Source organism: Notechis scutatus, chromosome 1 (assembly GCF_049901735.1).
Source record: "Notechis scutatus isolate UNSWTSFEM ecotype Mainland chromosome 1, rNotScu1.2, whole genome shotgun sequence".
NCBI lineage: Eukaryota > Metazoa > Chordata > Lepidosauria > Squamata > Elapidae > Notechis > Notechis scutatus.
The window spans coordinates 216,022,132-216,049,206 of NC_142009.1; the positions used below are offsets into that span (position 1 = coordinate 216,022,132).

The following is a 27,075-nucleotide window of genomic DNA, read 5'->3' on the forward strand; positions in this document are numbered from 1 at the left end:
GCATGGCTTGGGTAACAGATAGTACTACATACAAACCATCTGGAAAGAGATGCCTGCCCTCAGGAACAAGAGTTTCACCTGAGATCCCAATGCTCTGCTGTTATCTAGAAGAGTCACGAAGACCTCTTCACCCAAGCCTTTGGTTAGACCCCTCATGTCATCATGTTTGCCATCTTTCATCTTTATCTTTTTTTTTTGTGTACTATAGATTTGATTGTAATTGGTTTGAGTGTGGTGAACTGCCCAAAGGTATTGAGAGATGGATAAAGTACAAGTTTAACAAATTATCGTCATCTAAAAAAGTATGGTGGTGCAGTGGTTAGAATGTAGTGCTGCAGGACTAACTCGCTGTTCACTCCAGGAGTTAAGATTCGGAGCGGCTCAAGGTTGACTCAGCCTTCCATCCTTCCAAGGTGGGTAAAATGAGGAGCCAGATTGTTGGGGGCAATATGCTGACTCAGTAAACTGCTTAGAGAGGGACGTAAACCCCTGTAAAGTGGTATATAAGTCTAAGTGCTATTGCTGTTGCTATGCAATCTGAACTACATCTATCTATGATCATTGGGTCAACATCTCACTGTGCCACAAATAATGGGAGACATAAACAAAGCCCCAATAACTTGGAGTCACAGATCACTGCAGTGATAGCCCTCCTATCATAGCAGATCAATAGAATAAAAGTTGCCACTGGAGAAAAACTATAGACAACCCTCAGTCAAATAATTTACCTTTCCTTTGGAAACTTCTATTCACCAAATCTACTCACTAACAGCACTTAATTTTGTTTTTTGGTGTGACCACAAAGGCAATAAAACTTTATTTTTTTCAATCACTGGAATCTAACAGTGGAAACACAGAGTAAAATAAAAGTTAATCCTAAAAGACACAGATTGTTTTCTACACATAGATTCCTCCTGTCTTTAGGCAAAGAAGAGTTGCTGGAACACATAATACTGAGCCTCTCTATTAGCCAATTTCTGATGCCTCCCTTTTGAAAAGGTTGCCCCTTGTTCTGAAACATTAAAGTCCAGTCTACTGTAATACTGACTTAATTATGGAGATGTTTAAACTCCCAAGTAATACAGATTATCATTAGCACTGGTGAAACTCTCACTCTAAACCAAGAGTTGCCAGCCCTTTATTCAGTGTGAACTGCCAGACAAAGTTAAGTATCTGAATATCCTGCTGATCTTCATATTAGAGGAACAATCATGGCCTCCCACCGAGCAGCAAAGCCCGTTTCTCCCTACTCAGGACATGACCCCACAAAATAATTTCTATTATACAAATGACCAGGCACTTCAACCTACCAATTGCTACTATTAAAATGAAGATAATTCCTTTTCATTATCTTCAGTGAAGCATAATGTTATCAAAAAACTCTCTGTGTACCTAATTACAGTAGTTTTGTTTCACTAACAAAAGAAAAGCCAAAATCCATGCCTGTTGTAAAGAGAGAATATGAGGCTGATTTTCATGTTCCATCTTAGAGACAGTTTCTTTTCTGTAAACTTGAGACCCAAAAATGGAAGAAACATTCCTTGAAGGAGGGTTGTGTTGTCACTCTTAAGCCAAAAGCAGATCCAAACTAACTGAAATGAATTTCCAGAGCTCACTGAAAGGGGCAATGGATACAACCTCCTTCTTACCATGAGATAAACATCCATCTATCCATTGACAAAAACTGTGGACAAGCCTTGGTCTGAATTAAGATGTTGTCAGGATAGGAATCTAAAATAGGAATCTTTTCTGAAAATTTACCAGGAAGCTCTCCCTGATTCCTGAACAGATAATGTGTCCCTCCATATGTTGTTAGACAATAGTATCAATCCATCATGATAAAACCTGCTGTATAGAGCTGGATATAGTCTTGTCACAGAGACGAATCCTAAATGTCTCCAGTTTGACCTTGGGCACTTTTAAGGCAAACCATTATGTCTCTCAGTAAACTTATGTTTAACCTAGTCAGCCACTGACTCATATCTCCTTATTAGAGGGTCTAGCACAGTTGCAGGAACTGTGAATGGTTGCCATTTTAAGTAATCCTGTCCTCACCCACTTCCTCCTAGAGGTGTTTAATAGCTTATGAGCTCTTGTGCCAAGAAAGGATAGGCAAAGCTTTCCTTCTTTCTTAGAAGCAATCTAGATAGCTTCTTACTCATTAGCTGGCTAGCAAAAGTTGACTTACCTTGAATGTTGTAGTTTATTAGCGCTAAGTTGGCATAGACATTGATGCCAGTACTCTCCCAATGAATTCTGTAGTAAACACTCTTGCTTTTCTATACACTTTATATCCTTCTCTTTTACCTGGAGGACTAATTAGGTAGGACTATAGAAATGCCCCAGAGGTTTAACAGAGGTTTCCAGAATGTATTGGTTCATTACTACTATCTAGTATTTTTTTTCACAGTACCCCTTGACTAGTATCACTCTATTTCCTGTGAAACTATTTAAAATTCCCACAGTGCTCCTGAGACTTCACTGCAACAACCCAGGGCTACCTATGAAGTTATAGTACCCTTGCATGTTTGATGGGATGAACCCTTCTCCGCCCCCCCCCCCCGCCCCCAAAAAAACTCCTCTGTGATTGGGGACAAAACTAATTTTTTCCCCCTACAATACAGACTGGACTGAAACATTTATTCTGCTATTAATTAAATTATTGCAGACTTAATTGCCTTCAGAGTCTTGCCTGGTTCCTGCCAAAATACAAAGATAGATTTTTTTGGAGATAAGAAACACATGAAACTTCTGCCTGAAGAGATTAGGCATCTTTCTCAGTAGCTATGTTCACACAGCATGGATGATAAAATTGGTTCTTTCTCCATGCTAAAGATTTATCCCTTTCTGCCAGCAGCACATTATCCTCATCCCAATTAATAGGACAGCAGCCATTTTCAAGGCCTCCAGCTACTGCCAAAAAGGAAAAAAAAGGTTGGCTGACCCAGGAGCATGTGTGTGAGTGTCCGTAATTTAGTGATATAGTATGCACACTTTTCTTTCTACTCTCCCTTCCACCCATGAATGAATGAATGATCACAGAATTCCCATCATTAGTTCAAGAGGGAATTAAAGCTTTCTTAATCATTTCAAATGTATTTGAACAATGTGACTGGCTGAAATACTTAGCTTAGCCCCAGATAGCCCTGGAGTTGTTGGGAGTTTAAACTAATCCTGTTGGGGATTGGGTTAGGGTGTTCATATATAAGACACAAGCTTTCCTTGACCCAGTTAAACATATGATGAGATGGGTGTCTGTGTTCTTTGATTATTTTGAAGACAGGCCTTTTCCTTTTATCTGTTTTTTGAAGCATTTGACTCAATTGCTGTTTAATTTTGTTCAACAAGGGCTCATTTTGGCTTTTCATGTTTTTTTTAATCTTTGCTGCGTTTTACAGATTATTATAAAAACTAGTGATGTAGTAGCTTAACTGTTGGATCAGGATTGGAGAAAGCACCAAATTCAAGCTTCCACTCTAGCACAGAACATTGGGTCAGTCACTTTCTTTCCATACAGCCTACCTTACAGGATCATTGTGGTGAGAATGAAATGAGGGGGGAGCTACCTGAATAAACTATCTTCAATTCAGGGAGGAAAGGCAGACTCTACGTTTAATAAATCAGGTAGATAAATCATGAAAAAAATAATAACTCTGTGAGGGAAAAGGAGCAGGCCATTTATTTAAAGGGAAAAGAAGCATATAAATGGTATGATAAAGGACTGTGACACACAAGAGGTTACTAAAGCAGAGTTTACTTCTTCACTGCATCTGCATGCACTCTTCCTGTTCTGTGCTCAGGCCTGCTTTGCAATAATATGTGCTTTCAAAATCCCTTCCATAAATCCCTTTATCCCAGGGGTCACCAACCTTTTGGACCTCAGGGACCACCAAACCCATAATTTTAAATCCCAGGGACCACGAATATGAATTTTGACTGACGGTGGATTGCTGACGTTGGTGTGTGTGTGTGTGTGTGAGAGAGAGAGAGAGAGAGAGAGCTGATCTAACCTCTCTCTCTCTCTCTCTCTCTCTCACACACACACACACACAGAGGTAGGGGTGGGATTCAAATTTCTTAACTGGTTCTGTGGGTGTGGCCTAATTTGTGGGTGTGGCTTGGTGGTCATGTGACTGGCTGGGCATGGCTTGTATGTAAATATTATAAATATTTATGTAAATATTGAATTTTGTATTAAAAAAAGAGCAACTTTTACCCAAAATCAGGCAAAGCAGGCAGGCAGATTGAGTTGCTCAAAGAATCACAGATTCATTCAGAGATCTATCTTTCTGGCATCAGCTACCTGAGTCTGTCACATAAAATTTGCTTGCAAGCAAACTGATAACATTTGCTGGCAAGCAAACTCACAAAATTAACTCACAACACACCATGTATGTAAATACTGAATTCTTTTATTTAAAAAAAGAGCAACTTTTACCCAAAACCAGGCAAAGCAGGCAGGCAGATTGAGTTGGTCACAGATTCACAGATTCATTCAGAAATCTATCTGCCATTGGCTACCTGAGTCTCCACTGACAAATAGAAGCTTCAGTCCTAAGGGAGGTAAAAGCAGAGCCGAAGATCGAAAGATTAGCTAGAAAGCAAAAAATCCAACGATTTCCTGCTTTCTAGCTAATCTAAATCTCCCGGCACAGCAGAACAGCTGATGGTCGGGAGGGGGGAAGGAAAAATGGCAACTTAGCATGCAAGTTTGCCAGGTAAGGAGTGAGTGGGTGGGGAGGGTTCCCGCAGGCCATGTGGGCGGCGCGGCCTTGTGTTCCCGGGCAGCCTGGATTAATTGCTTTGAGGGATGCTCTGGGGGTGACATTTCTCTGCGGACCACCAAAATTTTCTCGTGGACCACCAGTGGGCTGTGGCCCACTGGTTGGCGACCACTGCTTTATCCTATGCAATTTAGTCCTGGTCTGGTATTCTAGGCTATAGAAAATATTAAATGCAGGATCTGCCTCCAAAGACTACAGAGAGCAAACCTGTCCTTGCTGATGATCAGATATGCTGATATTTCAAATAATAAATTGCAAGTAGACCTTGATTTACAACCTTACTTGAGCCCAGCATTACAGCCATTACCCAATTTTATCACATCTTTTTGCAACTGTTGTTAAGCAAATTGCTATCGACATTAAGTGAATCACCACTGACATTAAATAAATCTGCCATCACTAAGCAAACACTGTGGTTGGCGAGCAAAGTCATTATTTGCAAGTGATGTTGTTTGACATAAACCAGAAGTAAAACACAAGGCTACATGTAGTCTTCAAGACAGATTCACTGAGGATCCAAAATTGTATTTTATAAGTTATAAAAATAAAAAATAAAAAATGACTAGACAGTAATCATATTTGATTTTAGGTGAACTTTCAATACATATGCAATGAAATCAAGTTTAATTTTGGAAAGGAGTCTCATTAGTTTTGGGGCTACCAAGAGATGTCCATTCTCACATTCCCCATTGTGAAACCCAATGAAGAGGATTCATTGTCCATCCCCTTCTATAACTGTCATCACAAACACAGAAGAGAAGGGAATGTAAATCCTGGAGTAGGGGATGGAAGGAGGAAGAGGACCAGATTCTAAGATAAGAAGGGGAAGGTCCTAGATTGGGAACAGGTGTGTAAAGAATTGGGTATCACACTAGTGACCATATTTTTGAGGACAGCGGCAGGAAAACAGATAGACAGCAAAATGTCAGGGAAGCATCTGATGGTTGGGCATGGGCAAAGGGCAATGATGGATCAAAGGAAGAAGAGAGAAAAGTTAGAGACAATACCAGGGTGGGGAAGTGAAGTACTAGGAGAACATAGGACAAGGAAGCAGGATTCCAGGTGGACACAAAAGGAGAATTAACTAAATGAACTTGGGGGATATGGATGAGGCAAAGCTGTTTGGTGTCTTCCCCCTTAAAAATAAAAAAAGCATTTTAGTTCTTTTAGATTCCTGGGCAGACAGATATTCAGATTTGAATAACCAGATATATCTAAGAAATATAAAGTGTAAAACCCACTCAAGCATTTTCTTTCCTAATATGTAAGTCCAATCTTTTTCCCAGGTTTAAGCTGAAGCCTGTTTGCAGAGACACTGGATCAAATGTGTTGGGGAGTCCATATTTTCACCATTTCAATAACTGCTTCCCCTGTCAAAATTTGAGAAAGATCGTCAAAATAACTACATTTAGGACTGCCAAACAGTTTCAGAAAGGATTTGCCTATGGTGGATTTGCAAAGATAAAACTGAATTTAGAAGCTTGAAGAAGTGCTTGTATGGCTTGCATTCGCAGAGGGAAAACTTACAGAAGAAGGAGCCAACAGGCAACCTGTGTTGAGTGCCTGTTTTGTGCAGAGAATTCTTCCACACAATTAGGAATCCTGTTTTTTTCCAGACTCCCCCAATCATCCACTACAGAGTGTACTATTTGCTTTTGTAAACGTGTTGTCTCACAAGCAACCAGGGAAAGACATATTCATGCTGAGGAATCTTCCACTGAAATCCTTTCGCATTCCTAATGACCAAATACAATTATTTTACTTGAAGAATGCTTTGCAGGTAGAGAGGGAAGAGCATTTGGTGCATGGCCCTCTGCATTCAACCTCCATAGCTGCTTTCTACCACGTTAACAGACAAGGAAGCATAGTCGTGTCTGCATGGCCTTTAATTCAGCCGAGGTGCGGGCAGATTGTTACTGAGCACAATACCCATCTGACAGCAAACAAATCATTGAAGCTTTCAACACTATCTATCAATGTGCCGTGTACATCTGCATCTGATTTGTAATGCAGGCAGAGAAGGCTGCAATAATGTTAAAGTTGACACAGAGATTCATGGCCAAAATATTACTGTCTCTTCTGGACCTCAGACTCATTGATTAGCGCATATCATGAAAGCTGACCTGATCCATTACAAAGTCTGAAAGCACAGGAATCAAGACATCCTGAAGTGCAGGACCCACCACCAGAGACAAGCACTGTATTGAATCAACATCTATGGCTTATTAAGAGCTTCAGATTTCTTCAGCCTCAAGGAATCCTTCTCAACAGACAGAATTTCAAGAAGCTCTATTGATCAAACAGCTCAATCCCTTGCCAATCATTCTTTTCCAACTTATTTAGTAATAGAACTGCCAATCACTTGCCCCTATATGAATATCAGTAAAATAATAACCCTGAATTTCAGTGACTGGTAACCCCCAAAAAATGGAAGAAGAAAATAATTAAAAGAGAACAATTAAATCAATTAAAGCAGCCATCTTTTTTTTTCCAGATTTGGGCAGCTGCTTTATAAGCTACTCCTGACTGTCTCTGCGTTTGGGTACATGTGTTCAGACCTAGGCTTCCCAAGATCATGAAGCAGACTCCTCATCCCAATAAAACTCCTTTTATTTAGGTTGAAGGGAATTCCTCTCCAGCAAAGTCCTGGCAAAGTCTTTCAAGAGATTTCACAACTACAGACCTTTATCAGGCTTGGAGAGTTGTCAAGCTGATATTTTCCAAACGCCACGCTGTAGCAGAAATTACTTGGCAAGGAGTCAGGAACAGATCTTCACCCTAATGAATTGAACTAATTGTCTCCTGCAAACACCACTCCCCTTTCGCTCCTCTTTATTCCCTATGGGAGGGGCCATTCACCATCCACCTGTGCCCTTACTGCCGAGTTAATGCTGGTTCCTTAACTGTTCCCTTCTCCTGGCAGTTCTGTACATGTGCACACTGGAAACAGACTCCAGCTGTTCTTCTGCCCCACTGATCTCCAATTCCAAAGGCAGCTGATAACTGTAAGATGGCCCTGGCCCCATCTCTGCCTCCAACTCAGAGCACTTGTCAGAGCCTTCCCCAGACTCCAGGACTGGCCCATGTTCCTCCCCAACCTCCTGACTGTCTGAGTCCACCACCAACTCTGCTGGCTGCTGGCAGGCCATAACAACATGCATCACAATGCTTCAGAAGTGCACACAAAGAGGGAGGCATCTCAAAGCAACTTAGAGGAAGTCATACAAGCCAGGAATAAGAAGTTTCTCCATTATATGAAGAGTGGGGTTTTGTATACACTCAAGTATCTTGCAAAGTACTTATAGCACCAGATTTCAGTGCTCTGGGAGAGAGACAAGTCAGGGATAGTTTGTGCTTTCTGCATAAATGAATCTGTATGAACATTTTATTTAATTTGTTCATTTATTCATTCAGTCAATCATCCTGTATGCCACTTCAATCATGAAGCTATGTGTGTGCCAGTCATTCAGCACATGGGACACCTCTGCCCCATGGGCTACATTGGCCACTGGTATGTTTAGAACAGGGGTCCCCAAACGTGGCAACTTGAAGACTTGTGGACTTCAACTCCCAGAATTCCTCAGACAGCTACAAGGAATTCTGGGAGTTGAAGTCCACAAGCCTTAAAGTTGCCAAGTTTGGAGACCTCTGCTTTAGAGCCTCTCATAGCTTGGGGCCAGATTACTTATGAGACCATCTCTCCCCTAATAGCATCCACTTGTCCTGTTAGATCTGCAGAAGAGGCCTGTCTGGGAGAGAGATCATCTTTCAGGATCCAGAAGGAGATCCTTGTTTGTCATGGTGCCCAACTTCTGGATGAAACGGTATGTGGGAATGAGCTTGAGGGACAGAGATGCTGCCTGGGGAACAATCAGATAAAAGTGGGAGCCCACAGCTGCATTACAGGCAGAGGAAGAAAATCTGACATGATTTATCACACTGTAAAACGAGATAGTGGGAGATTTGTACTTTTGAGACTTGCAAGATTCTGTTAATGTAGCCTAAAAATAAAGTAAAATTAGCTTCTCTTGTCTGTATTTATCTGGTCTAACTGGAAGGCTGACACTGGAATACTCTCTCTCAGAAATTAGACTTGTTCCAACATTGCTGGCCTTTCATAGGACACTAAAAATCTGGCTTTGCCATTGAGCCTGGGGCCCTGAAAAGTATGAGTGAGCCTGTGTCATGGCTTGCTTGAGTGAGAGTCTTCTTGGTTGCAATTTTTATGTTATTTTTATTTTTAACTCTGGCTGTCTTTCACTGTTTTAATTCCATTTTAATTGTGAGCTGCCCAGAGTCATATGTACGAGAAAAGTGGCCTATACTATAAATTTACTTTTTAAAAAAATAAAGTCTAGGCAGCCCCTACTGTACCATATTGTAATGCACTACAAATATTACTACTATGGTATTCATGGTCTCTGTAATATCATGATCATTCAGTGCTAATTTATCACCCAGTGCTGTTAGGTCTTTCCTAACTACCTAGGCATTTGACAGCATATTACTCTCAAGGTAATAGCAGCCTTCTTGTGCAATATATTTGTTTTTGTTGTACAACTGCTGCCAAGGCATGCCGGTGATTTTGTTACCAATGTCATCTGCTCTTCCACCAATGTTCTTCTGCTTAAATATGCTTATGTTTCCAATTGTCCATCCCCGGCTGAGCTTATGACATGGGGGTCTGCATATCATTTTAGGGGAAGAGAGTCTATCGAACCCATGTGCTTTGCATACAGAAAACCTCTGATACTTCTTTTTCAGAGTAACGTCAGATGGAAGATGATGGGAAAGCTTGACATCCAGTAGAACTGCTTTGGTGAGAGAAAACATGCTCTGCATGCAAAGTGCCCCAGCATCAATAGTTACTATCACACAAGAAAAAGTTCAAGGAACAGGAAAGGGGACTCCATAGTTCTGTCAGAGTCAGAAACTGACATAGGCAGGATAACATCTCATCAAGTTGCCATGTCTATTTCAATTTTTAATTACCCGAGGATCTGACAAACTATAGAACAGCCACAGCCTGGTTCTCAGATCCTCCTTGCAAAATGGTGACTTCTGTTAAAGACAAGATTGCATGAACCATCACCATTCATTGGTGAACATACCAGTGGAATATACCTGATTGCTGGACATATTACATATTGATGGTAAATTTGGTGTAGTGGTTAAGGTTCCAGGTAGAAAACATATGACCATGAGCTCTGCCCTTTTTTAGACACAAAGCCAGTTGAGTGATATGGGCCTGTTAGATCTGGGGTGGATCGGTTCGAAGGAGACGCGAGACCATTCTAGTGAGTTCAGCTCTTTATTCAGGTTAGGAACAGTCTGAAGAAACACAAGCCGCGGCAGCCTTCATATAGGGCTGGCTCGCGGCTGGGCGGCCAATGGCAGCGCTTTGAATCTCCCGCGATCGGCACAGCCAATCGCGGCAGATCCCTAGCGCTCCAATCACAGCCGGGGTTTCGACCAATCAGGTCGCTGTCTGTCCGGACCAATCAGGTGCGAGGGTTTGGAGTATGCTAATATAGTACAGGCCGGTCACTTTATCTCAGCCCTAGGAAAAAGGTAAAGGTAAAGCGCTTCTGCAAGTCTTCCAAGAAAACTGCAGGGACTACTTCAGGCAGGCCCCAGGCACTGTCTCAAAAGATACGCATATACAAAAGGAACATATTACCATATTAATAAATTGAGTGGGACCAAAGTAAGGTAAACAAATATTCTACTAGTAATTAGAAGGACTTTGATAACACCTTCTGGCAAACAACAAATATTTTTAAAAGCATACACTTTTAGATGCTAGAGCCTCTCTAGCTACTCTATCTCTATGCAGTCTCTGCATTCTAGGCAAAAAGATTCCTGTTGTTGTTGCTTTTTTTGTCACATAGCTCTCCTCTTACAATTTCTGCAAGTCAGGTAATCAAAATTAAGTTCCCCTTCATGCTGAAAGCTATGGCCACCTCCTTTTTCCTGGCTCCAATAACCTACCTTGGAGCAAGAAAATGCTCCAGTAAATGTATGTATAATGCTTGTTTATTTAAAACTCTGATTTCTAAGCCAGCCAACTTATAGCAATTGAGGGTGATGTACAAGATAGTACAAACAAAAAAGGAGGATAATAAAGCACATAAAGCATGTTTATAAAATTTCCACTGCAGCTCAAACATTCTAACCTATCAACTGGGGGGGGAAGCAAAAGGATATTGCCTAGGTCCCATCAGATAATTTAAAGATGGAGCTAGGACATGCCATCTGTCAAATCTAACTGGATGGAAGGCACTCCAAGAGTGATTCTTATTTTGTATGAATTGAGACTGAGACTACAGATCCCAAATTCCCTGCAGGAAAAATGTATTTTTCTGGACTTTTGCAACTTGTCTTTCTTCTTTTAGAAGAATTACTGGGTCTTGGAGATGAGACGAGGAGAAGCAAAAGTTCTAATTTCTTGGACTCTTTTGGTTTAGGTCCATTCAAGAAGAGAAGATCCACAGGTATCTTTAAGGGCGATCTACATTTCCAGGACTCAAGCCACTGTCAAATACACTGGGTTCTTGAATGTAACAGGAAAGTTATGACTGACTTCACACATGACATTGAACTAGGGATTTAAAACCACCCATTTATCAGACAAGATATTGTGGCCTGATTTGCATGGAATAGGCCATAATGTGTACATTCATATAGCAAACTAAGCCAAATAAAAAACCATATTATGACTTATTTATGAGCCACAATGGTGCTGTGGTTAGAATGCAGTACTGCAGGCTACTTCTGCTGACTGCCGGATGCCTGCAATTTGGCAGTTGAAATCTCACCAAGCTCAAGGTTGACTCAGCCTTCCATCCTTCCACGGTGGGTAAAATGAGAACCCAAACTGTTGAAGACAATATGCTGACTCTGTAAAGGGCTGTAAAGCACTGCAAAGTGGTATATACGTCTAATATACATAATAGCTATTGCTATTGCTATAATGCAATGTTGTGAACTTGGTCTGTGACTAAAACAGCTCTGAGAAGACCTCAGAATCAAAATATTTTTCTAAAAAGAATCAAAATCTGATATTATAGCCTGAAGTCCCCCCAGTTCTTTCTTTTAATGTATTATTATTTATTTATTTAAATAGCATTCCTACTGGTAACAATGAACATTCCTGTTAGTTATTATTTCACTCAACCATGGCTTTTAATTCTTTATAAAGTTTTCTTCACAACAATATATTCTTTGAACAATCTACTCACTGTTCTGTTGTTCTCTTCTACTTTTCTAGCATCTATCAGTATTGACAATAACAGATCTAAGTATGTTGAACATCTATGGTATATATGCAATGTAGAAAAATTATACAAACTGAAGGAGAATTTATCTAAGCAAATGATTTTTCCAGTAATAGTTAATGTGATTTTGTCGATTTGAAGCTGACAGTCAGAAGACTGGATCTTTCTCTCTCGCTGTCTACTGTTCTCCTTAATTTAAAATTCTGCCTTATCTGATAACTACAAATGAATATTTTTTGTTTTTATGACTTAATAATAAATTCCCGCATGGAACACAATCGCTACTTATCGCCACAACGTGCCAAATATTTCTTTGAATGAATCTGAATGCCAAAACCACACATATAAGCATACTATAAATCCACAGATCTCCTAATCTAAATTATAAACAAGATTATTTCAGTACTGAATTTCTATTTGGGCCAGAAATCTCTCATCAGATTATTACTTCAAAATAAGAATTCAGAAATTACTTTTCAAAGTAAACAAATAGTCAGTGAAAGAATTAAAGATATTGAATTTGATAAGATTTGTACAAATTAAAAGGTATCCTTTATACCATATATAGCCCATACAGGGGTAGTATTCAGCAAGTTCTGACCAGTTCTGGAGAACCAGTAGCGGAAATATTGAGTAAGTCAGAGAACTGGCAAATACCACCTCTGACTGGAGATTTTATAGTATCCTTCCCCTGCCACAGTCACCAAGCCACGCCCACAGAACCAGTAGTAAAAAAAATTGAATCCACCACTGAGCCCATAGGTACTCCAGAAGCTGTAAAAAAATTATAATTGGCATGCTAGTTTCCCTGTTAAGGTTTCAATATGAAAATATCATTCAGCTCCAAGAAGATCATGAGATATAAGCACAGTCAGATCTTATTATACTTATCCTTTGAGATCAAAGCAGATTCCCTTAAGTGGGCTGTAACCTTCTATGGATGGCAGGGGACTAAAGAGGGAAGTCCAACATGAACAAATTTCTTGAAAAGTTGTGGGGATAATGTGATGGTCTGGTGTAACTGCAGGAAACCTTGGATGGGACAGATGATCAGGGTTGAATTTAAGATTGAAAAGAAAAGCAGCTGGAAAAGCAAAGCACACTGTCACTGTAGGAGCAAAAAAAACACCAACCCCCACCCCCCATGAAGAAAGGTCAAGCTTCCCTCTAAAGAAAGTAACAGATACTTTGCACTCTTTAATGACAACTGCCTGGACTACTTCCCCAGTTTGGAGGAAATTCTGTTACCCGGTCAGGAAGACACTGAAGGAGGAACATTTCTTACACTTTTGTTAGACTAAGAACATCATTGGTAAAACAAGCTCCCTCTTGCATTTACAGGCATAGTTCACACAGTTCCCTCTTCTCCTGTGGCCTTTTAGAGAAATGAAGCTACTTGCATTCACACTTCTATTGTGGGTGTCAGAATTAAGGAGCAAACCCCAGTTCCCCTGCCATGCCCTTTATGCTTCTCAAAGGCCTGACTGTAAAGTTCACAGCAAGAAAAGCCTTCCCTTCCCAGGAAACATTCGTACACGGTTAAAATCCCAGAGTTCTACTGAAATTCTGGTGAGCTAACCTAAAAGTCATAAGTGAAAACATGGAGGTTACAGGTAGTACCTCAACTTACAACCACAACTGAGGCCAGAATTTCTGCACTACGTGATGTGGTTCTTCAATGAGTCACCTGATTCAATGATTCTTTTTTTTCCCCCCACAGCCATTAAGCAAAGCAAGGTGATGGTTAAGTGAAGCACATTCAGCTTCCTCCTGCTTGTTGGAGGCACCCTAGGAAGGTCGCACATGACTTTGCAATCGTTGCAAATAAACGCCAGTTGCCAAACGCCCAAATTTTGGACACATAGCCATTGGCGTGCTCCAATGGTTGTAAGTGCAACGCAAGACACTTTTTTTTTTTTTTTTACTATCATTGTAACTTTGAACAGTTATTAAATAAACGGTTGTAAGCCGAAGATTCCCTTGTATTTTTAAAACATCCATATCATTATCACCTACAGAGCAGTAAGATGCGCTGAAAAAGAGGCATGAGTGTATTTACAATTATGTTAATTACTGAGATCTGACAGCGTAGAGTTAATGCCATCTCTGTTACACACTAGTAAATTGTAGTTACTGAAGATCCTCTTCCCCGCCCACAATTCTTATTCCTCTTAAAAACCTCGGGCGGCGCAAAGTAACACCGTGCCAGATCGTAGTAACAGCTCGAAGATGGCTAATATTTAAGCCTCTGGCTCCATCACCAGACCTGATCTATACATCAGCTTAGAAGATGTGTTCAGAAAGCCAGCGTGCGACCGCTTTCCCCAGAAAGGCAAAACGTTACACTATATATATATATTATATATAGTATATATATATATTTATAGCATCGTTTCGTCCACCTCAGTCGGCTTTGATGCCTAAAAGTCAGGAGGTGAGACAGGCTGCACTGACGCTTCAAACAATGCGAGTAGTGCGGAATCCAAGCACCCAACAAGCCGCCTCTCGGTTGTGCAAAAGTGATCGAGGGAAAAGCAAAATCCTCTTCTTTTTAAAATAAATAAATAAATAGTAGTAAGTGTTCCGACAGCCACGAAGCCCAAGAAAAACACACAAGAGACCACAAACCGCACACCCCTAAATGGAACCCAACACGTAAGAAAGGAAAGCCAGCATAGCATCCGTCCGCTTCGCCTCGCCTCGCCTTGCCTTCAACAACTGATAGGCAGCCAACAGTTTGTTCTCTCCCCCCCTCCCCTCGCCCAACACACACACACACACCCCATCCTTCCGCGGTAAAAGCACACCAAAGCTCGGCTCACAAAAAGCACCGTTTGGCAGGGAGACGTTTTGCCCAGTGCCAGAATAGAGGCGGGTGAGAGAGAGAGAGAGAGAGAGGAAACACGAAGTTGTGGGGTTTTGTGGGGTGGAGAGGAGGGTTTGCTCGTAACTACCAAGGAAAACAATACAGGGCGGGGGATGAGACGGAGGATCAGAAGGAGGCGTGAGTCCAGAAGAAGGCTCCCCGATTAGGAACCCTTCAGCTTCTCTCTCTCTCTCTCTCCCACCCCACTCCCGTTAACAAAGGGAACCGAACCTCTCACGCACGCCGCTACGCCAACCGTCCCCGCACAAGGCAACACCTCGCCGAACCAGGTCTCTCGCTTGGGCGCTGGCAGCCTCTCCGTCTTGTCAGCCTCCCCGCACCCCACCCCCGCCCACTTCCCCCTGGCCCCGCCGTCCCCTCCGCGTTTCTACCTGTTCGGAAAAAGGCGTCCACCTCCGAATCCGGGACCGCTCCTTCCTCCGCTGCCCCTTCGGCGGGGTTCATGGCTGGGCACGGGGAGAAGGGACTCGCGAGCAGCAACGGCGGCGGCGGCGGCGGCAGCAGAAGCAGCAGCAAACGACCCCGGCGGCTGGGTAATATCCAGTGAGTGGAAGCAGAGAGGAGAGGGGCGAGAGAGAGAGAGAGAGAGGCAGAGAGAGGGAGAGGAGCCACGCGCCCGCGCGCGCGCGCGCCCCCCGGGCGGGTGGGGGGGGGGAGAGAAAGAGGGATGGAGGCGTCTTCAGCAGCCCGCTTCGGCACTTCCCATCCTTTGCCACAGTGTCTGCTGGGAGCTGCCGCTGCCAACAACCCGGCGGAGGGTGGCAGGGGTCCCTCTCCGCCGTTTTCTCAAAAGGCGTGCGCACAACACACACGCACGCACGCCCAGACCTTACACACCCACCGCAACCCTATCTTCTTCAGCGGTAGCGGCAGCCGCCTCCTTGCGCCGCTCCCGGCTCTGCCCGTCCGCCGCCGCCCCCGCCTCCCGCTCCCTTTCCCTCCCCTCTATTGTTCAGACCGGCTTTTGCTTGGACGTCCTCGCCCACAAGCCGCCTTCTCACAATTCGTGCCGGCGGTTCTCCTCGCTGGACAAGCCCCCCGCGGGACTTTTCTCTCAGACCCACCCCCATCTCCCAGCTTCCCTCCCCCCTCCCCCGTCGCCAGAAAGGCGAAGCCCACCGAGCCAAACCCACCGGAGGTGGGCGGCAGAAGCGATGACAGCTCCACGTTTGCGGAGCCCCGTCGCCGCCGGCTTATTGCCGAAGGATGTCCCCCAAAGCCGAGCCCGCTCTCGCTTCCTTTGAAGGCTCATTGTTGTTTGCGAGCGGCTTTGGCAGGACTTCCTGAGAGGAGCGGGAAAAGAAGCGCGGGAAGGGCGAAGGGGTGCAGGGGGGGCGCGTTTACTAGGGGAGGCCAAGAGATTGAGGGGCTTCCTCTTTCTGTACCGTTGTGGGCTACCTTCCCGGCCGAAACGGCCTCTCTTTTCCCATTCCCCCAACCCACCCGGCTCCCTTTCTCCTGCCTCCCGCCCAGCTCTCCTTTAAGATGAGTCACTTCCATTGACAGAAACTGCAATTAACGTCGTTTCTTTCTCGGGCGGAAGAGTTCAAGCAAACGGGGGCGTGGGGGAGGAGGAAGGGGAAAGGCGAGGAAATGTTCAGGTGCTTTTCGCTGGGGACCTAGGTGGGCAGAGGGCGGGGCAGGCTCCTGTTGAATTTCGGAGAGAGGAGGGGGCGTTTCTTGCGGACGCCACTTGGGTAATTGTGGCAGACAGGAGGATCGGGAGGCTTCGGAACAGCAATTAGAGGCCTTGACAGTTGCTGGAATAGGACTGGAAGTTCCATTTTTGAAGGTGTCCAAAAAAAAAATATGTCTGCCCAAAAGGAAAATTGATAAAAGAGGAGAGGGCAAAATCACTCAGTTTTTCAACAAGTGGTTTTTGTTTTTCTCCTTCAAGGAAAACTATTTCCAGCAGTGTGCATTTCAAACTGGTATCCATTCAGAAAGATCCCTATAAAATCACTTTCTTATTTACCTATGGTGCTTACATCCTTCAAGCTGTTTCTCTCTCTTTTTGTTTTCTTTTCATGTTTACAAGGGCTTGTTAAGTTCAGGTTTCAGGGTAGTGTTCACTTACAGCAACGGGCAGAGTTACTGTAGAGATAATAAGAGAAAAGGGTCCACCAAGAACTAGATTTTCAGATTGCTGGAGACCTTGGGCTCAGACTGATGGGTTTATTTTTGAATCATGTTGAATCATTAAATGTACATATCATCAGGGGGAAAAACAAGGGAAATTGACAAGAAAAAATTGAAATGACATTGATAGAAAGCTAGAAAGTTGAAATCAGAGTTGAAGTTGCAATGCTTGGATTATTGAACAGTAACAGAGCTTTAGCAAGTATGATTCAGTTTATAAATTTAAACTAAGAAACAAGATGGAATAGAGGGCAACTAGGTGGATATAATCTTAGGAAGGAAGGATAATAAATTGGTTGGTAATCTTTAATTATCTTCTCTTTATTGTACTGCTTTTCACCTTTTGTTTTCTTTTCATCTTTTTCTTTATTTTATATATGTTCTTGCTGTATTAATTAAAGAAGTTATATCCAATCGTCTATCTTTTATTCATGTAAAAAATCTTCAAAAAATTATATAAAGAAAAATGTATCAAATTTAGGAAATTGGAGAATGGGGGACACTATGAATGTGGTATGAACCCTTTGTGCAATATTATAATCCAAAAATGACATGCATTTGAGTTAAATTTTATAAAATGTTATGAGATTAAAAATATGAAATAATTTTTGATTTTGACACATATTCCCATAACTCAGTTTATCATTCTTCTGTCTAAGGAATTATTTGTGCTTTCCAAAAAGAAGTATAGAACACTCTAGCAGCTGTTTCTCATGTACAAAGCCAGATGAGTATATTTTCCAAGATATAGTAATATTTAGTAAATAAATAGCAGATAACCAACCAGAGTCATGTAGGTGAGATGGGTGATATAGAAATTCCATGTAGAGTGTATTGCATTGAGAAAACAATGCGAGGATTGAGACGTCTTATTCATAGGTCCTCTGAGCCCTTCTGGTCTTCAAACAAGAGTGATGAGTCAAGGAGGATTATCTACTGGGTCTATTTGAGCAGTGGTAGGATTCAATTTTTTTTACTACCAGTTCTGTGGGTGTGGGTTGGTGACAGGGGAAGGATACTGTAAAATCTCCAGTCAGAGGTGGTATTTGCCAGTTCTCTGAACTACTCAAAATTTTCGCTACCGGTTCTCCAGAACTGGTCAGAACCTGCTGAATCCCACTTCCGTATTTGAGGGAGTATGGCCCATTCAGAACCAAAGGGGGAAAAAACCCTCTAGATCAGGTGTAGTCAACCTTTTTTATACCTACCGCCCACTTTTGTATCTCTGTTAGTAGTAAAGTTTTCTCTAACCGCCCACCGGTTCCACAGTAATGGTGATTTATAAAGTAGGGGACAAAACCCCTATCGCCCACCATGAAAGCTGGAACGCCCACTAGTAGGCGGTAGGGACCAGGTTGACTACCACTGCTCTAGATCCAAGAGACCTCAAAACCCACAGCCATTTGGTCTTACTAGGGTTGCGTCTGAGTCTGTTCCTCCTCCTCTACACACCCAAACTCCAAACACTGAGTCAGAACTGACAGCATCATTTAGAATGTTATTGATGCCTAACTTCATACCAACAGTTGACCCCGCTCAGTATCTCAAGTAGATTTTAAATGACAACAGGGATTAAATAAAAGAGGTTTTTCATAAAATAAGAGGTTAGGTCTGGACTTCTCATCTATCAACACTGACTTAAACTAGTCCTAGACGAAGGAAGAGGCACCATAACCAGCAGCTTTTCTCTCTCTCTCAATCTCATGAGCTCATCCAGAAACATACCATGATTGATGATATAGAACAGGGGTGTCAAACTCAAGGCCCAGGGCCCAGATCCGGCCCACAGGCCCTGGAAACAGTGAAGGACCAGCCCACAGTGCCTCTGCCAGCAAAAGCAGAGCTTGGGAGGCCTGAGGATTGCAGGAGGCCATTGCAGCCCAAAACGGAGCTCGGGAACCCATTTTAGCTGGTAGAGCACTTGGACCACCACAGGTGCCCCCAACATGAATGATGTCAAGCTGGCCACACACCCTCTGGCCACGCCTCCCAAGGTCAAGCACAATCCTGATGTGGCCCTCAGTGAAACTGAGTTTGATATCCCTGATATAGAAGATTGCTAAGAAATCAAATTGCAGGATGGATATACTAGTTCCATCCTGGTCCCATGCCACAACCACAAGTATGACCAATGCATCTCAACACAAGTAGATCTTGCTTCATGATTTCCCTGCTTAGTGACTTTTCAAAATTATAGTAGCCCTGGAAAAGTAACTTTCTGGCTGATCCTCATACATACACAGTGTCCCAATGGTCACGTGATCACCACTTGGATCCTTCACAGCCATTTTCTGATAAGCAGAGACAATGGAAAAGCTGGCTGTAAAATCGCAAGTGGCGGTCATGTGATATCTTGCTTAATGATGGGGTGATTTGCCTATCATGATCACATAAAGTTTTGCTTAACAACCATATCACTTAACAATTAAGTTGCCAGTCCCAGTTGTGGTTGTTAAATAAGGACTACCTGTATTGTGCAAAGCCCTGAAATCTGATTGCGTGATAACTTCTTCCTTTAAAGCCTAAGGTGATCACCTTCTCTACAGCCTTTCATAAGAAGGAAAAATTGTAAACAGGCTGGAAATTATCTAATACTGTTGAGTCGAGTGATAGCTTCTTGGAGGCCGCTATCTTCCTAAGTGAAGGAGGAATCACCTCCTCATTCAAAGATGAATTCACATTATCTGGGCCCAGTCACGTCTTATTTAGGACTAAGTGACAGTCATAGCTTTGAGCACTCTATCAACTTTTTTACAACTATCTATCAACTTTCTTACAACCAACAGATTCTAACTATTCCTAGGTAACATGCCAGACTGTACCTTAGCTAATTCAACAGGATCTGCACAGTTGCAGTCCAGCTCAGAGTGAACCTGAAAGATTTTATCTAACAGATGCCTTGAAAAATTCTCACAGTGGCTACAATGATATATTGGAATGACCTTAGGAGGCTACAGGAAGAGTTGCACAGTAAAGGACTGACAAACAGCAGCTGAGTCTACGAAAGCAACGGGGGCTTGGCAAAGATCTCAGACTTGCAAGTTTGATGTCAGCCATGCAAGAGAGTCCAGACAAGAAGCATGCTCAGAAGCAGTAGCCCCAACTTTATCCTAAGGTTACATTAATGGAACCTTGCAAGTCTGAAAGTACATCTTTCCCCCATACAGGGGTCCTTAAAAAATGTTTTTGACCCTAACTTCACAAAAGGAAATGAGTTAGCAATAGCACTTAGTCTTATATGCCACTTCACAGTGCTTCACAGCCCTCTCTAAGCATTTTACAGAGTCAGCATATTGCCCCCAACGATCTGGGTCCTCATTTTACCAACCCCGGAAGGATGGAAGGCTGAGTCGACCTTGACCCATTCAAAATCGAAATACTGTAGTGAGTAGTGAGTTAGCCTGCAGTAGCGCATTCTAACCACTGTGCCACCACAACTCTTTGGGCCATCAGATAGCAACCCAAGGGTGCAATCAGAACGGAGACATGTTTTCCCAGTGACTTCACATGATGTAACCCTTAATAAAGGGATTAATATATCCAATATTTTAATACGGTGGTTGTTTTCAATCCACAGACCTGGAAGTGGGATCAGGATTGGCTTGGGATTTCATGGTGGCCCCAACAGCTAGGGTATTCCAGCATTACAGATCCAATGTACATGGAAGGTCACATGTTGCTTGTTATTTATACCTAAGACTATCTGAGACATGAATTGGAGGGGAGGGAGAGAGAGAGAGAGAGAGAGAGGATGGAGAGGAAAAGAGAGAGGGAGAGAGGGAGGGAGAAAAGTACAAAAAACATCCCCGCCCCCAAGGTACAAAAATATAATCAGTACCCTCATTGTATTCTCATGTGCCACACAAACTGAGAAAATGTGTTTTATTTGAACAGGCATTTGTGGGCAGAGATAAGAAAGATGGATATGATTCTGGGTGCTATTCATGAAGTTGTCATTTTCATTATGATATGTACTTCTATTATTATATGTACTGCACAGTGTCTTATTGTGAACTGCATTGGTAAGCTTATTAGATTTATTATTTGAATGAAATTGCATAAAACCACTTATTTATATACTGCTTTTATTGAGTAGAATACAAATAAACAATACACAAAAGTACAAGAAATAAAAATTTACATGACATATACTGACAAATACATATACATAAACAAAAAGTTCTACAGAGGCATTGCAATGAACAGTAACCATGTGTCATTATAATCATCCCTAGCTAATTCATGCTGATAAATGATTCATTCATAAGTTGCCAAGGGCATCAACTTCGCCAACCCATGGGCCATATGTTTATCTTTCCAATGCTGAAGAATAGGCCTTTTAACTATAAGTATCTGATTTTTCTTTGCTTAGGTGTCAACTTCCATATGAAAGGAATAATATGAACATCTGAAAATATTGGAACTTCATTCAGAGTTGAGTTAGTACTTGTGATAACTGCTTCTCCTAATTTATTTATTTATTTATTCAGGTTCTATGATGGAAATATAATATGGGGGGGAAATGGAATAAATTTAGGGCATTGTACAGTGGTATATCTAGGGTTCTGCTTCAGTTAAAGGCAACATAGCAAGATATGTCCTGCCCCTTTGGGGCATGCAAGCAGCAGTGTAAGAAATATAAAAAGGGGAGGGGCTTGCATCACACCATTGCAACAGTGCTTTCCTCAGTCTGATCCACCTTGTTCCCCCTTGCAGACAATACTGATCCTGTGCAGATGTCTGAATGCAGCATTAAACTCATTATACTTCCAAGAACAATTATCTCAAGTTTTTTTTCTATATACATGCAACAGAATGCAATACATCCAAAATATTGTGGGGTGTTTTTTTCTTTTGTTGAATAAAACTTAATCAAAGATCAGTTGATGTTTTAGGTACTGATGTTAACTATGCTTCCCATTGTTTAGGCAAAATAGAATCTGTAAGTAAATGAGTAAAGTAAAATAGGATCAGCGTCATAACTACACATTAAGAGGCAGAAAATAAATCCATAGAAACAGCACTGAAGGAATAAAAGCCTCCAGTATATAAAAATAACTCAGTATGTAAAGACCAAAGTCTTCTCTTAAAAAAGGCTTCTACAGAATTAAAGTGCACCTACTTTAACAAACAAAAAAAAGCACTTATAAATATTTTTAGCAGAAAATTTAAAAACTACTTTTTAAAGGTTCTATTCTACATTGGATGTTACTGCACATTCTCTGCTTATACATATTCACAATTCACATATATAAACATGTACAGGTGGAATTGACACATTTTCAGACATGATAATTTTGCACTGTGCTTTAACAAGGAACGACTGCTTCTGGGGAAGGGGAATAATTACTTCAATCAATAATTGAAGTCCAATATTATTATTTCTAATATATTATTAGAAATATATCAGATAATATATAAAATATTATCTAATATTAAAATAATAATATTTCCAACACATCCACCCACTGGCAGTAGCACAAACATTATAACAGAGATTATTTTAACACAGTGATAAAAAACATAGTGTTTGCTGCATAAACAGAAGCCACAGAAATGGATAGTAATAACTGCTGATAAATGTGAAAAGCAGGAGAATAGTAAATAATTTTCATCTTGTTCATTCATCACACTAAGTCTGATTTAATGAATTAACTACATTTCCTGGAATAAATTGCAAATGGCTAAATTCATATAAACTGTAGCCACAGCCAACCAAGCTATTTTTTTCCTGAAAATCCATCCTGTAAAAGGCACAAAGCCTCATAGTTGTTTAGATACATTTGAAAAATATCTTGTATAAACAGAAGCTATGGAAGCTAACTTCCAGGCCAGGCTGGGTTAAATTAGCCTGTCACAGAGCCAATGATATATAGATTTAAAATAATTCTTCATCAGACAACCATGTCATGGAAACTATTGACCCTGGATTTAACCATAGGCTAGAGGGGTTTCATCCACTCTCAGTAACTCCTCAAACATGTAATAAGTCCCTAGGCTTGCACTAGACCTGCAGAGGGCAGCTACTGTAAGAAGCAAAACAAAAATGCTCCTTAAGTGTATCTGTATGCTCCAAAGCACTTTCCCCCCCTGTAAATCTGAAATATACCACAGCCCTGTTACTAATCCAGTTCTTGTCCTGGAAACAGAGTAAAAGTTCTAGAAAGACTCCACAAAAGGAGAGTCTCTCTAGGCCAGGGGTGTCAGACTCAATTTCATTGAGGGTCATATCAGGATTGTGTTTGATTTCGGGAGGGCTGGGGTGGGTGTGGCCAGGGTAGCATGGCCAGCTCAATGTCACTCATGTCGGGGGCACCTGTAGTGGCCTGAGCACTCTGCCAGTGAAGCTCTGTTTTCGGCAGCGATGGCCTCCTGCAATCCTCTGCCAGTGAAAACGGAGCTCGGGAGGGCCACCCGCAGCTCTCCTGAGCTCCATTTCCACTCACAGAGGCACTGCAGGCTGGTCCTTCACTGTTTCCAGGGCAGCCCTTCTGGCCAGAGGTAAGCACCCTGCAGGCTGGATCCAGCCCCTGGGCCTTGAGTTTGACACCCCTGCTCTAGGCATTCCCTTTCTGTGCCTACTTCAATGTTCTCCACTCTCACTATCAAATGGAGGTGGAAATAAAGCAGAAGTGAGTAAAAGAGAAGTAAGATACCAGCACCCCAATTATTATTTTTTTGACATTCAAGTGACCCTAGTCACAGCCCTTGAACTTAATTTTCTTAATTTGGGGAGGGGGAGGAGACAAATGCTTGATGTTAATCTCTTGACTAATGGGTCATTCAACCATAAAGATACAGGTAGTTCTCCATTTAAATAAAATAGCCCAAAATTTCCATTGCTAAGGAAGACAGTTGTCAAGTGAATTTTGCTCCATTTTAAAATCTTTTTTTGCCACAGTTGTTAATTGAGTCACTGCAGTCAAGTTAGTAATATAGTTGTTAAGTGAATCTGGCTTCCACATAGACTTTGCTTGTCAGAAAGTCACAAAAAGTGATCATATGACTTCAGGACATTGCAACTGTCATAAATACATGTCAGTTGCCAAGCATCTGAATTTTAATCAGGTGGCCACAGGGTGCTGCAATGGTCTTAAGTGTGGAAAATGATCATAATTCTTGTTTTTTTCCAGTGCTGTTGTAACTTTGAATAGTCACTAAGCTGTAGTTGTTTTTGTCTTAGGATCCTTAGCAGCAGCTTTCCAAAGTCTAACTTGTTTGACTATTTCGAAGTTGGCAACTTGGATATAAAACTAGTTTAGCAAAAACCAACGTATGCTGCACTATGCATAGAATAAGATTTTGTTCTCACTGGGACAGGAGCTGAATCTTTCTTGTTTTCTCTTTCAGTGTATAAATAGATGTCTTTATGACAATTGTCCCTAATGTGATGCCTTCTAGGTATTATTGACCTCAATTCAAAAAATCAAATATATATATATATATATGTGTGAGCTGCAAGCTCACATCACTCTGAGAAGCACAGAGATGAAGACAGAAGCCTGAAGATGATGAATGAGACTTCATCGAAACGTTGCCTAGATACTTCCAATCTTACGCGGGAGAAAACCGAATAACCAAAGATCCACATACAAATACCGCGAGAACCTCAGAATATATATATATATAGTTTTGGTGTAACATACTGGATGAATCTAGTCCCTGGGATTTGTTCATTAAAATGTAGTTAAAATAAAATATGGAAGATTGTTTGATCATGCCTATTTAGAAATAAGCATTGCTTATTTCATAATGACAAACTTCATAATGGTTACAACGAAACCCTTAACCTCTGAGGATTAAAATATCCAAAAAAACTTGTTTCTGAATTCTTTACAGGTTTATGTTTTCACACTTTGTCCCTCACCATGCTCCTACAGAGAAGGAATACTATTTATATTGTGTACTGCAACAGACAGTATCTCCTACCTACCACTATTTTTCTATGAATCTTTTCAATGTGTACAGACTATAGCTCATTTAATTTGTCGTGTCAAACTACAACTTCCATAATTGGCAGGATCACCGGCTTTCCCAGTTGGAGGACTGAGAATGTAGCCCAATATATTTAGCAGGCTAGGGAAAAATGAAGCCAATTCAGTGTGAGAGTAATATTCCCTCTACTAACTTGTTCTCATGTACAATGCATAAAGAAGGAACATAATGCAAAATTTTAGAATGATGTTAACATGCTATTCTACAAATTATTAGAATTAGGAGAAATCCTTCCATTCATAATAAAATTATAGAATTGGCTGCACTAATCAAAATATCTGGAATTTGCTAAAAACAAACAAACGAGTATATAGGTTGTGCTGTGAATCTTGCTCCTTTTACCAAATTCTTATTATTCCATTTTTTTAACTGAATGCCAAAATGTATATATCAAATATGAGTGGATTGCTTGTCACTTGTGATTAAATCACAGGTATCACAGTTTTGTGGCTAGTTTATGAGTCCAGGGCTGAGAGTTGTGGGACAAACCAACTTTATTCACAGTTATGAAGACAACCTTTTTTAAGGACATAAAATTGGACAAACATAATTTGTTAATCACTTTGTATTTACTTTTTGTTCTTGTTCTTGTTGCTTTAGAAGGTTGCTGCCGCTTTAGAAGGATTTAAGAATATTTGGAATATTGTTATATTGCATTCGCCAAGTGAGCTGCTTTCTCCTTTATTTAGAATTTTAAATACAATTTTAAGGTTTTTGAAAAACATTACTTTCTGGATTAAACAATAAATTGATACATAGAAAATCAATTTGATACAGTTAACAATGGATCAAGGGTTCAGATGGGCTTAGAATTCTAATTTTAAACTATCAGAAAAATTCATCCTGTGGTAAATGAATAGTGTAAACTGAAATTGCTTTCTTTATGTATTGTTTAGCAAAGGAAGACATGGAATGGTCAACCATGGGCCTTTACAGTTAGATACTCCACTGATGTAAATATGACAACAGCATCCATGGGGGCGGTGAAAACAGGCAAGAGGACAGATGCAGCATCATAATTCAAACCTCACCCTTTTGTAGATTTCATATACATGGGGAAGCACTTTGATTACCATGCCATAACCATGTCTCATTAGTTTGACCTTCCCGGGTGCTACCACTGGTGACAATGCATGTCCATATGGAAAAAGATGTTTTCAACCATGTTAATACTTAAATAACAAATATTTTCACTTCATATTTATATATACATAGTGAGTGAAACACAAAAAAATCACAAGCACAGATCAGGCATCATTTCTGGTTTATACTGATTATAACAAGTGGTTCTTGTTGCTCAGAAACTAGCAATTAATTATTGGCAAAAGTTAATTTATAGCAACCATTCATTTTTATATCACTCATAATGATAAATATTTGGAGTTCTTCTGCCAAGCTACGTAGCCATTGTTTTCATAAAGTACTACATGTATGAATAGAATGTCAGCTTTATGTCAACCATTCTTAAACATTTTATTATTTAATGTAGGTTTCCAGTCAAACTGCTGAAATGTAACAGTTAGGATGTTTCTGAATGCCTGTTTTTAACATGTGACGTATATAGGAAGGACCACAAATAATAAAATGCTTTAAAACAATAGTCTTGCACCACTAACACTGCAGTATTCTAATCCTCTATTTACTTTGTGCAGTTTTTATTATACATTTTCAGTGCTTAAAAATTGTATTCAAACTATAAAACCTTTTCATATCAGGCTGCAGTCCTGTAGCACTGCTAATGTCTCTCTACATAAACTTCTGTGAAGGCTTCAGTGAAAGAGGCATATCCTCATTAAGAATGCTATAAAAACCCAGTTTTATAGCTTGAATGTTTATTGAACAGGCCACATTTGGAAAACAATTTATATCAGTAAATGAAACTTGAAGGAATATATGTCTGAGAAGCATTTGGTAATCTGAAACTATGTTGAATTGACATAGTAAGCATGAATGGATATTAACAAGGCATATGGCAATTCTCCAATAAATAGAA

The 27,075-nt window shown here is 41.0% G+C and overlaps 1 protein-coding gene across 3 annotated transcripts in view; it reads right to left on the minus strand.

Annotated features, from left to right (window-relative positions):
• KALRN (kalirin RhoGEF kinase) overlaps window positions 1-15,555 on the minus strand; it is a 554,985-nt gene extending 539,430 nt beyond the window's left edge. For 2 of the 3 annotated variants that reach the window (XM_087950195.1, XM_087950194.1), the window contains exon 1: window positions 15,320-15,547. In XM_087950195.1, coding sequence (XP_087806321.1) covers window positions 15,320-15,392 — 73 coding nt within the window. In that variant the 5' untranslated portion in view covers window positions 15,393-15,547. Of the gene's footprint in view, window positions 1-15,319 lie in introns of all 3 variants that reach the window. The other variant, XM_087950201.1, reaches the window with a different exon arrangement.
• Window positions 15,556-27,075: the final 11,520 nt, after the last annotated feature.